Source organism: Parasteatoda tepidariorum, chromosome 1 (assembly GCF_043381705.1).
Source record: "Parasteatoda tepidariorum isolate YZ-2023 chromosome 1, CAS_Ptep_4.0, whole genome shotgun sequence".
NCBI lineage: Eukaryota > Metazoa > Arthropoda > Arachnida > Araneae > Theridiidae > Parasteatoda > Parasteatoda tepidariorum.
In genome coordinates, this window is record NC_092204.1 from 8,382,932 (window position 1) to 8,396,499 (window position 13,568).

The window sequence follows — 13,568 nt, forward strand, 5'->3', positions numbered from 1 at the left end:
AATACAGGAAAGAGCAGACTGCTATCAAATTTTATCAATTTTTTTTTTTCGAATTGGAAAACAAAATATTTTTGAATTTTAACATGATGTGACAATCCATTAACTTCTGATGGATGAGAGAAACACATAAAAATGCTTTACGGGGAGTAAAGATATAGGTTTTTGAAAGTGTTCCCGCACAGTCATTTCATATTTATTAAATGAGATAAAACAGAAGTTGACATCAGATAAAAGAAGAAGAAAGAAGCTCGCCAATCGGGCGGCATCTTCCGTCGCCAACTAGAGATAGGCTAGAGCAAATCCCGAAGTATTAAATGTGTCTGGGCCATTAGGTTTTCAGGATTTTCTTCATTTGAGCTCTATATTTGTTGGGAGAAAACAAACAACGTCTCGGTGAAACACCTTTTCTTTAGTTATGGAAAAGACAGGTGAGTCATTGTTCGAATTATTCTCCTGCTCTTTATACTATTTGAAGGGAATGAAAACGATTTTCTCTGGAATGAATTAATCGTTTGCTTCAAAATCTGGAATATTTTATTAATGTGTTTTTTATAATTAAAACTTAATGCCAAAATACACCTATGTTCGATTTTTGATTGCTGACTTGATAAGGCTATAAATTTTTTCTATCGAATGAATTATAGGTTGTTTATATTGTTTTTAGTGAAAATATTTAAATTTAGTTTAAAGAGTGATATTTTCAGCTCATTTTCCTTCTGTTCGATAGGTATAAACAACGTCTTTAGAATAAAATTTTTTAACATTTATTTGAGTTTTCATCTGCATGATAAAAAAATCATATATTAATTATTTTCCTATTCTTTATTTATTTGTGATAAGGATGGTAGTGATTTTTATTATGGTTATAACATTTGGATTGTTGAAATTGTTTTAAAAGTTTAAATAAAGAAAACTTTATTGCATTTAGAGTTCGGGGCTTTCATGAAAAATCACTAAAAACGCAAATGCTGGAATTCTTATATTTGATAGCAATAAAGTTCTTTAAATTTCATTCCAATTCGAAATATTTTAATCTGTTTTCAGAGTGTAGACGTTTCATTTACAGTTTTTTAAATTTTTTTTTATTTAATGTATTTTATAAACCAGATAGAACAGTCCGGTTACAAAATGTGATTTTTTTTGGCGATACTTGTAAATGACATAATCTTTATTACAATGCATGTTAATTCGAAATTTCTACAAAAATATGAGAAACAAGAGTTCATGTTAAAACTAAGAATGATGATACGTTAAATTTTTTCCCAGGTCTACTAATACAGCTAAACTTTTTCTGGTGGTTGTGCGTTCTCGTATAAAAAAATGAAATATTAATTTTTTGGATTCTTTGGTTTTGAAGTTTTATACTCTTGAGTTAAGTCATATTGTTTACTACTAAGTCATACTATTGTCATATAGTAAATCTTTGTTGGTCATATATTTACTCTAGGATTAAATACCGTATAAGTTGCCTTATTGTTGAAGTTATTGTAAGGATAAGATCTATATCTTTTGCTATTGAAAGATGTTTAGGTTTTTTTTCCCCCGAGTGTTTTTTTTAAACATTTTTGTACATAAAAACTGAATCGGATTAGATAATTTTAAGTATATTCGTTAAATATGATGAGTTTTTCTGGTAAATTTCGATTTAAGCTAGCTTAAAATCTTTAAATTATTTTAAGGAATAAATGAAAAGTCTTAAGATTAGTATTTTAATAATTTAATTTTTATTTTGGAAAAAAAAATATGAATGCATTTTTATAATTTTTCGGACTTAACACTGGTAGAGAGTAATACTGGTAAAACCTAAATAAATATCAATTTCGTACATAAAAATTATTCTGTATAAACTTTAAAATTAGTCGCACAGTTTTATACTTAAATAATTTTATAGTTTCATGTAAATTCTATATTAAAAGTTAAGACTTTGATGCATGAGTTAAAAAAAAAGATTATAAAAGTTTTTTCTTAATGTCTCATTTTTTTATTTTCGAGAAAACTATTTAAAGACTGTCCATATTTACCACTAAAATTTGAATATATATTGTGCTTGTCTGTTACAATAGTGCTCCGGCTTAAGTAATAGCATGTTTGAATTTAAATGGATAGTTTCTTTTGTTAACTACCGCTTTAAATAAAAATAAACATGTTTTTATAATATTAAATCGAAAATAAATATTTTAGATTATTTAATTTACGAAAACTAAAATTATTTTGAGTTCCTTCCCAATAAACCAAGTAAATAAATTTTTTTATGAATCAATTTTAATTTAACTAAGTTAAATACAAGTAAAGAAAAAGAAAATCATTTTGCAGATATTTTGAAAATTAGAAGAAAAAAAATTTCGACTTTTTTTTAATGAACGAAATTAAGGTAACTATTTTCATTATTTTTAATTTTGGGCTGTGATTCCTGTATATTAGAATGTCAAGATTTTCTAATCAAAATATATTTAGACATTTTCTTATAAAAACTATGATAAAATGCTTATGACATCCTACACCGACCACAATCCTCAGTGGTTGACGAATCATGAGTTAGAACCTCCTTGGCGGCGAACTCATTGTGAGAGATTTTCGTCTTCTGGGTTGAGGTCAAAATTAGAAAGCTACGGAGTCTATAGTCGTAAATTTAAAATTGGGTCGGCTTTTCAACGCTGTAATGTGTTGTATATGTTATTTTATTTTAAAATAAATAAAAATAAAATGTATAACTGCGAACATTAAAAGTATCTGATTTTTTTCTAAAATTTAAAGTAGTTGTAAATTTTACGATTTACAATTTTATTTTGCTTTTTACAATTGTATTTTATTTTGCACCTTAAACAGTGTGAGTAGCTAGCACTTGCTGGTTAAGCATTTATACATAATTAATTTATTTTTAAATTCAAAATTATTCTTTTTTTTTTATAAGTGTATTAAATTAATTTTAAAGTTAACCGAACATAGAAAATTACAAAATAAATTTCCTGACTTAAACATTGCTTTGATAAAATACTGACTTATTTTAAAAGAGTGCGCAAAATAAATAGAAAGTGAACAGCCGGAATGACTTTCTATATAATAATTCGAGTTTGACTCATTCTTATTGGTTCGTAAAACTAAATTCTCTGATAAATGCGACCAGATTATATTTTACGTTACGAATTCAGACAAAACGTACAGTACGCCCTCACTTCCCCAAAGAAAGAACTACCACCCTGAATAATTTTTGATCTAATGATCGGATCTTCACGTTCTCGGACTCAATCTCAACGGTTTGAGGGGGGTGAACTCGAATATGGTAATTAATTAGTGCAGACGATATTTTAAGTTACGAAATAAGTCACAAAACCGTACTTTCTGTGAATAAACGTACTTTTTTTTCACTGATTCCGATTTTAGGGCCCCAAAATATAAGGGGATATAGCCGCAATCTGGAAAATAGGGTCCCCATAGTATGTAAAAAGAGCGATCCAAAGTTTGGATCCCTCAATGTTAATTTTACTTTTCACGTACTTCGCCATACATATGGAGAACTTTTTTAACGAACTGAAAATTTTATGCCCGTTTTATTAAATATTAATAATTTTTTTTAACAATTTCAATTAGTAATCGAAAAAAATTTGAATTGTACATGGCAATGAATTGTACAATATGAATTACATGGCAAAATACAAAATTTGCGTGAGATAGGTTGAATAGTTCACGAGAAATGGAATTTTAAATATTCGACTTCCTTAAAATTCAATTTCTCAAGAACTATTCGACCGATTTCGCGAAAATTTTGTATTCTGTTGTATAGAACGTAAGCCTTCCAATGAGATGGCCCGGTTTCGAATCCCAGCAATGGCTGGTCGATATGAACTCCGCATCCGGCTTGCCCCGACCACAGTGCTGACATGAAATATCCTAAATGGTAGACGGATCGTGGGTTAGAGTCCCCTTGCCGTCAGACTAACCGTGGGAGATTCTCGAGATCTTTATCTCCATGTAATGCAAATGCGGGTTAGTTCAATCTAAAAAGTCCTACACGGAGACAAATTTCTCCTAATATTTCATCCAGGAGCTCCCTTGTCTTCTGGATTGGGTTCAAAATCACAAGGTTACGGAGTTGAACATTAGTAGCCGTATACCCAAAAATTGGGTCGGTTGTTCAACGACGGTTATAAAATATAAAATCTGGAAAACGTGGTCCCAATAACATCAGCAGACAATTTATGTTATAGAATGTGCTTTAATGTTAATTTCATTTTGTATACTTCTGTTTTGTTTTTAAATTTTTATTTCTCAGAATCATGTTCCTTTAAGTTTTGCAATTTAATTTACGTCGATTATATTGCTGTAAACATTTATCTACCTTAAAATGTTTTTTCTTTATCATTAGTAAATTAAACAATAAATAATTATCTACAATAATTTTTTTACCTGAGATAATCTTCGGATAGCGAAATTTTTTAGAATCTTGTAGAAAATCTTTTTGATTTGCTTCATTAGTTCCAAAGATTTGGCAAAATGCGCAAATTTTAAACAAAACATTAATGGGCTTCCACCTTTCTCCTTCTATTGGAACCCTATATTCCAACTACTCTACCCTATATTCAAGCCATTCTACCCTATATTCCAGCTTTCGGTTATCCCTGACGTTTTGTGGATTAATAATCCGTCGGGGGAAAAACGTAGTTTTCATTTAAAGACATGCTTTCGTACAATTTCATAACTTAAAATATCGCATGTATTTTATTTTATAATCATCGTTGAACAGCCGACCCAATTTTTCGGGTTTACGACTCCGTAACCTTGTAATTTTGAACCCAGTTCAGAAGACAAGGGAACTCCTGAATTAAATATTGGTGGATATTTGTTTTCGTGGAAGTCTTTTTGATGGAACTAACCGGCATTTGCGTTACATAGAGATGAAAACCACGAGAATCTCCCACGATTGGCCTGACGGCAAAGGGACTCTAACCCATGATTCGTCTACCACTGAGGATATTTCACGTTAGCGCTGTGGTTGCTGCAAGCCGGCCGCGGAATTCGTATCGATCACTCATTGTCGGGACTCGAACCCGGCTCATCTCATTGGAAGGCGAACGCTTTATTCCCTGAGCCATCGCGGCTTAACGTTTTCCAGATTGCGGAATTTAAGGGTCTACATTCTAAGGGTCAAGAATCTAAATTCTTTAACAAAAGGCCGGGATAGCCTGGTCGATAGGGTACTGGGCCCATGTCCAAGAGTTCGTGGTCTCGATCCCCGCCAGCCGAAGACATATGACAGCCGAAATGGTGACTGATACACGCTAAATCTATATCCATGTTCCCATAACAAATCAATACCTCTGGGGGTACTGATCCAGGAGTTTCCTTGTCTTGTGGATTGGCTCAAAATTACAATTTAACATATTTAAGGTTTGTGTATCGAACTATGGAGTCCTAGTACGTGAAAAACCGATCATTAGATCATAAGTAGTTCAGAGTGTTCGCTTTTTTTTTCTATTTTGCGCCTGGCACATACAATTTTAAGCTATTAATTTTTCATGTTCATGACTAATTTTGAGATACATAATAGCTCCGTACAAAAATGAGTTTTTGTGTTCCTGACCAACCTTGCAAATAGTTTTATGAAACTATTCCTGAGTAGATTTAGCTGCCTGACAGAAAGTTCTGCTAATATTTCCAGTTAGGACCTCATAATAAGGGACCAAATAAACACTCTCATCATTCAGGAACTGATCGATTGATTACGTTCAAATTTTGTATTTTCTCATTTCAAATTACGAACTGGAATATGCAGTAAAAATTTGAACTTTTTCAATAATTTTTTTTCCGATCATTGTAAAATAAAATAATAAAAAGAGTAAATAATTATTAAAAACTATTTTTATGTGGAATTATCTTTGTATAAAAGTAAAGAATTCCCTCAACAACCCGTTGTGACCAGAGAGGTCATGGCGAGTAAGGCTAAGCAATTTCGTGACCAACGGCATGATTGTTGCAGTGTGGTCAGCACCGCACACAGGTCGCCTTTATTTCCCAGACAAGCTGGTACCTACCGATCTGAAGCTGGGTGGGCTTCAAGCTGCAACTGGGGATCGAACCCCAGTTATTCACAATGGCAGCCTAGTGCCTTAGCCTCTTAGCCAGCTCGGCATTGTCTTTGTATAAGTGAATTTTATAATTAGAAGAAAATATAGATATTTTTATATTTAATAAGGGATAGATGCTCGCTATTTCTATCTATATCCTAAGGGATTTTTGTTCATTATTTCTACTTAATAAGGGATTTTTTTTCATTATTTCTACTTAATAAGGGATTTTTTTTCATTATTTATTCTTAATAAGGGATTCATGTTCATTATTTATATTTAATGACTGATTCATGCTCAATAATTTATATTGTCTAGCAGCGGACTGGTCTTTTAGACACGGTTCCCAGCAGATCACCGAAATCAAGCATCACCGGCTTCGGTCTGTGTGTGGGTGGGTGTCCACTTTGATCAGTCTACGAAGGGACCGAGGGTGTGCGGTATGGGTCCTCATTAAACTGTTCGACCGTAAAGTGCTAGACTTCACCTGCAGGTCGTCGGGCTACTGAAGCGGGGGTGCCATCCCCTTTGCAGAGGATCAAAATTGTGATGGCATGTCTTCAGATCATCCTCAGGGATGTTTCCCAGACCGTCGCCAATAGCCCATTGTGCAGCTCTAGTTTGACGTAAATGAACTACAACAATATTTTGTATTAACCAAGGGAATTTTGTCAAATATTTATATTTAACAAGGAATTCTTGCTCATAATTCATATTTCAGATATTCGGGATCAATATTCATATTTAATAAGGGATTCGTGTTCATTATTTATATTTAATCAGGAATATCTTCTTTATTATTCATTTTTAATAAAGATTCCTGGTCATTATACATGTTTTGAGTTGGTTGAAAATTTAAACACACCAAAAAAATGTTTCTTTCCGAGGAAAAATTTTTTCGTTTATGCAGGATAAACAACTTTCTACGTTTTTTGAGAAAAATGTTGTTTTGAGTGTCTTAGTTTTGTAAATTTTATTAAAAATTACTTTCCACACCCACTGCATGAAAATGATGTAAAATTTTATTTGAAAAGGCCTTATATTACATCTTTCTTGTGGTGAGGGTTTTAAAATGTTTAGTAAAATTCCCGAAAACTTAGTCTTTAATTGTCCACCACTCTATGCAATATTTTGCAAAAACGTAGCAGTCTTATGTCTCACGCTGTCTGAGGAAACAGAAACTTTTCCTTTATTCAAATTAATTCCTTTTAATTGTTCTCTTTATCGTCCTTGAGAATAATCAAAGAATAGATGTCAATAATTTCTTCTCATGAGTAAAAGATGTTCATTTCAGAATTAGAAGAAGCATTCTGCAAAGATGTTATCAAAAATAGCGATGTGACAACACAATAAAAATCGATATTTGGAGCTGGAAGAGAATAATTTTAGAACACTCAGTGGATATGCGTCTTATTTTTGTCATAATTCCCGTCGTTACGAAACCATACTGCGACGAGCATTTATTTTTATCTGAATTATATGTAACAGTCAAAGTAATCTGGTTATTTATAATGATCAATTAAGATGATAAAACTGTTGAATTTCTTTCATAACCCTCTGATTATTTATAATTTCCAATGAAATTTGCTATTACGAGGGTTGCTATTTATATTTCTGGCCTAATAATGAAAAAACAAATATGTAGGATCGAAATTGGTTTTATTGTTTTTCAAAATATTCTCCATGATGATCAATACACTTTTGCATGCGTTTGAACCAATTTTCAAAGCACTTTTTCCAGTCCGATTGAGGTAACTCCAAAACATGCGTTTTGAATGCATCAACCGCTTCTTCGGGGGTCGAAAATCGTTGTCCACGTAATTTATTTTTGATGTGTGGGAATAAGAAGAAGTCATTGGGTGCCAAATCAGGGCTGTACGGCGGATGACCCATCAGTTCGATCTTTCGCTCCGTCAGAAATGCCTTTGTTTGAGTCGATGTGTGAGAGCTCGCATTGTCATGATGAAGAATGATTCGCCTGTTCTTCTGCTTTTTTCGAATTTCTCCGATGACTTCTGGCAAACAAATGGTCGTGTACCATTCAGAATTGACCGTCCTGCGTTGCTCTAACGCCACTGTTGCCACATGACCGTTAATGCCGAAGAAACAGGCAATCATTTGTTTCGATGTGCTTCTTCCTCGAACAACTTTTGTTGGTTTTGCCTCGTCTTGGAAGACCCATACAGTTGATTGCTGTTTTGTTTCCGGCTCATATGCATAGATCCATGATTCGTCACCTGTGTAGATGTTATACACAGCCTTTGATGTACCTTGAACGTATTTTTCCAACATTTCCTTGCACCAATCGACACGAGCCTTTTTTTGAGCGTTTGTCAGATTATGCGGGATCCAACGCGAACAAATTTTTTTTACGCTCAAATGTTCATGCAATATTTTATTGATGCTAGTCATACTAATGTCCAAAGACGCCTCTATCTCACGGTATGTCACATGACGATCTTGCTTTATCAGTTCACGCACAGCATCGATCTTTTCTGGCACAACAACGGATTTTGGACGACCTGCACGGGATTCGTCCTGGATCGAACATCGACCACGATTAAATTCGTTATACCAATTTTTTACAGTGCTGTAGGATGGCGCTTTATCGCTGAATAAAGAATTAAGTTCATCGAAGCACTCTTGTCTTGACAATCCACGTCGAAAGTTATGAAAAATAATGGCACGAAAATGTTCACGATTCAATTCCATTTTTTGAAAGAGAAGAACTTTTCACTTTACTGTCAACAACACAAATGAAGCTATAATGGTAAATTGTCTGCTGAATTTATGTTTAAAAATATCAAACTTTCGATTAAAATCATCTGCGGTCGCCTAGCAGCACTTACTGTTGCCAAGGCCAGAAATATAAATAACAACCAAACTGAACAATTAATGTGATAAATTATTACGAATTATTGCATTGAATCGGTTTATTTAATTTTATTTTATATCCGTCGTTGATCAGCAGACACAATTTTTTGGTTTACGACTTCTAATGATCAACGCCTTAGCCTTGTAATTTTGAACCCAATCCAGAAGACAAAGGAACTCCTAGATCAAGTATTGGGAGAAATTTATCTTCGTGGAGGACTTTTTGATGGAACTAACCCGGATTTGCGTTACATGGAGGGTAAGACCACGGGAACTTCGCATGGTTAGCCTGACGGCAAGGAGACTCTAACCCATGACTCGTTTACCACTGAGGCTATTTCACGTCAGCACTGTGGTCGGTGCAAGCGGAATTCTTATCTACCAGCCATCGCTAGGATTCGAACCCGGTTCACCTCATTGGAAGGCGAACGCTCTATCCCATGTGCTATCGCGGCTCGTTTATTTAATTATTAATAATAATCACCATTTATTAATATTCTATGAGGGTATAATCTTCATGGGAGAAACGTTAGGGAAACCCAGTAACACCTAGAAGAAAGATGGTTTGATCAATTTACAACATAAACTGCGCAGTGGAGGCAAAATAATAAAGATGTCTCTTCGTTTAGGTTACTAAGCTGCGCAGTGGGGGTGATTTCGAAAGATGTCACTGCGTTTGGACTACTACAGGATCAAATTTCTTGTTTATGGTGCATAGGCCTTTTCTCTTCCAGGGGGTACTGATACCACGATTTATGTGCTTTTTTTTAATCACATTTAGCCAAAGATGTAGTTATTATAATTTCTAGTTATGATTAATAACAGATAAATTAACTGGAATAAGCTAATGGCGATAATGATTAGGTCATTGCCCAGTATGCACTTGTCCGGTAATAATCTTAATCAGATATTATTAATAATCTGTGATTGCACATGATAATTAAATAAGCCAGTTAAAGGGTAAGAATACGTCACATTAATAGCTCTTTATCAATAGTTACCAGACTTCATTGATATTTATTAGTATCCAGTCAATGTTATAAAGTTTATTATATTCAAGTTACTATTGTATTAATAACACTATTAAAAGCCTATTAACGTATACAAATGTTTCTCAATTCTAACTAGAGCATCGTAATTAATCGAGGAATAACGAGATTATTTAACCTTAATATCCTATCAATTATCTCTAATATCTCTTATACTACATCTTTTAAATATCTTTTTTTCTTAATTTTGATTAGATGTTACAACTAATATATAAGTTTATACATTTTCGGGACAGTTAAATAGAGAAAAAATTGTAAATTTTACAAATTCGTTTTATCTTAATAAATTTCTAAAATGTGCATATTTGTAAACATTTTTCTAAGAGAATAAGTTCGCATTTACGTGACAGTTACTTCTTTTCTAATTTTACATCCAGGTCTTCCTTAAAAAAACATTATTTGCTTTCTTTTTTTTAAAAATTATTATCATTTTTTAATTATTAAATATCATCATCATAGTTGGCTAGACAGCCCAATGTGAGCCAATGCCTTCCTCTGAAGATTTCTCCATGACTACTTCCGATTTATCTTTGATCTCCAATTTTTTTTCATTAATTGCGAGAAAATCAGACTCCACTGAGTCAGGCCATCTCAACAGCGGGCTTCCCCGCTTTCTTTTTCCAGTGGGTCTAAAAAGCAGCATCTTTTTTATTGTGTTGTTGTCACTCATTCGAATCACGTGGGCGATCCAATTCATTCTATTTATTTTTATGTATATAATAATATCAGGTTGTTTATAAATCTTGTACAGTTCAAAGTTAAATCTCCTTCTCCAGTTATTGTTTTCATTTACACCACCAAGTATACACCGGAATATCTTTCTCTCAAATATTGCGATACAATTTTCCTCCAATTTTGTCATTTTCCAAGTTTCAGAAGCGTATGTCAAGACTGGCCGGACAAGAGTTTTGTACATTAAGAATTTTCTTTTTCTGGAAAGAAACCTAGATTTAATAAACCTAGATTTTATTATTAAATGTATGTGTATAAATAAAATATATGTTATTAAAAATTTAAAACTTTCATTTTTAAATTGGGATAGTTCAAGGAAAAGATTTGCAACAATTTTTCAACGTGAATAAACAAATAAAAAATTTAAGAAATTTTTTTGAACTTTCATGAACATTGCAACGAGTCTAACNCTAGACAGCCCAATGTGAGCCAATGCCTTCCTCTGAAGATTTCTCCATGACGACTTCCGATTTATCTTTGATCTCCAATTTTTTTCATTAATTGCGAGAAAATCAGACTCAACTGAGTCAGGCCATCTCAACAGCGGGCTTCCCCGCTTTCTTTTTCCAGTGAGTCTAAAAAGCAGTATCTTTTTTATTGTGTTGTTGTCACTCATTCGAATCACGTGGGCGATCAAATTCATTCTATTTATTTTTATGTATTTAATAATATCAGGTTGTTTATAAATCTTGTACAGTTCAAACTTAAATCTCCTTCTCCAGTTATTGTTTTCATTTACACCACCAAGCATACCTCGCAAAATCTTTATCTCAAATATTGCGATACAATTTTTCTCCAATTTTGTCACATTGTCCAAGTTTCAGAAGCGTATGTCAAGACTGGCCGGACAAGAGTTTTGTACATTAAGAATTTTCTTTTTCTGGAAAGAAACCTAGATTTAATAAACCTAGATTTTATTATTAAATGTATGTGTATAAATAAAATATATGTTATTAAAAATTTAAAACTTTCATTTTTAAATTGGGATAGTTCAAGGAAAAGATTTGCAACAATTTTTCAACTTGAATAAACAAATAAAAAATTTAAGAAATTTTTTTGAACTTTCATGAACATTGCAACGAGTCTAACTTCAACGCGTCAAGTTCATAAGCAATTTTTTGAAAAGTTCAGAAAAAAGTTAAATTCATTAAATTTTGACCACATTTTTGACAATTTGTTTTCGTATCTGTAACGATGGAATTTTGAAAATAAAACTTCAGCCATTTTCCGACTTGTTCAAGCTTTTAAATGTCTACTGGAGCTCCATGCTCGATGACAAATCTAAGTTTTAATTGCTTCCTGATAGATAAAAAAACAGAATTTAATCAAGATATTGCCGACAAAGGAAGATAATCGTAAATCGGTATTTTGATCATTTACTAATTGCCAGAATGTTTAAATATTAACTGACGATATGTGTAGGACAGCTAAGTTTTAAATGTTGCCACAAATAGAAATTAAATCACCCTTTTATCGCTAATAAATTTTATTTTTGCAGTGATTCTGTTGTGCTGTAAATTTTTAGAATTTTCCTGATTTTGTTTTTGTATTTTAAGTGATAGCGATATGCATACTTTCATTATTTAATTCTTTAATTTATTAAGTTTGTCACCGTTTCATTAAATATAAATAAATTAAACCTGTACCAAAAATCACGGTAATTACAGAATGGTGTGGTCCCGCAGTGGACTGATCGTTAAGACACGGTTCCCAGCAGATCACCGAAGTCAAGCATCACTGGCTGCGGTCGGTGTGCGGGTTAGTGACCACTTGAATCAGTCTGCGTAGGGACCGAGNATCGTTAAGACACGGTTCCCAGCAGATCACCGAAGTCAAGCATCACTGGCTGCGGTCAGTGTGCGGGTGCGTGACCACTTGAATCAGTCTGCGTAGGGACCGAGGGTGTGCGGTATGGGTGCTCGTTAAACTGTGCAACCGTCAAGTGCTCGACTTCGAGTGCAGGTCGTCGGGCTACCGAAACGGGACTCTCTGCAGAGGATCAAAATTGTGATGGCATGTCTTCGGATCATCCTCAGGGATGTTTCCCAGACCGTCGCCAATAGCCCATTGTGCAGCTCTAATGTGACGTAGATGAACTACTACAGAATGGTGTGTTTAAGGTTTGACAAACTTTAAAAATCAGAGATGCCAACTTGCTCCGGACAGCAAATATACATTTTAAAGTGGTAGTTAATCAATTGTGATTCTTGGTTTAATAAATTCAATTTTGCAGATTCTTATCCACCACTATTTCTAAATAATTCGTGGGCTTATATAATTCACCACTTTATAGTACTTATGTCATGTTATACCTTTTTAAAAAGCAAGCAAAATAGTCAAATATTTGCAAAATTTACTTGGCAGTTATTTACCGTTTTTTTTTAAAATTATTTTGGCGTGTCCGGGGCAGTTGGCCTCTCTGAAAAGTACTTCTGCCTTTAATTGTAATTCAATAGTCATTTTACTACCACTTGGGAAAATTATTCTCGAATGGAGGAAAAATTGGCAGATTTAATTTCAAGAAACTACAATTTTTTAAATTTTATAAGTTTCAAATTTAATTATGAAATTGTAAAGCTAATATTAAATGTCTATGCGAATGGATTAGTAATGGGGAATGCAAATTATCGATTCATAACCGGTGAAAAGGATATCAGATTTTAAATTTCGCTCAGTTTTCCTGACGAATTTGATTTCGTATGTTTCCCTGGTGACTATTCCTGCATTAAGGCTGCTTCAAATAGTTAGAAATTCAATTAAAGCCATAGGATTAGAGTTTCATAGTCATTATATGGTTTATGAACGCATCTGACAGCTTGTTATTAATTTCGTTGCTGGTTTTGTAGCGCTA

General features: G+C 33.2%; 1 protein-coding gene across 1 annotated transcript in view; it reads left to right on the forward strand.

Annotated features, from left to right (window-relative positions):
• Nucleotides 1-284: 284 nt before the first annotated feature.
• The window catches only part of LOC107440181 (Golgi-associated plant pathogenesis-related protein 1), a 51,862-nt gene continuing 38,578 nt past the window's right edge, over nt 285-13,568 (forward strand). The window contains exon 1 of the mRNA XM_016053027.4: nt 285-428. Within this exon, the coding sequence (XP_015908513.1) occupies nt 416-428 (13 nt within the window). The 5' untranslated portion in view covers nt 285-415. The remainder of the gene's footprint in view (nt 429-13,568) is intronic.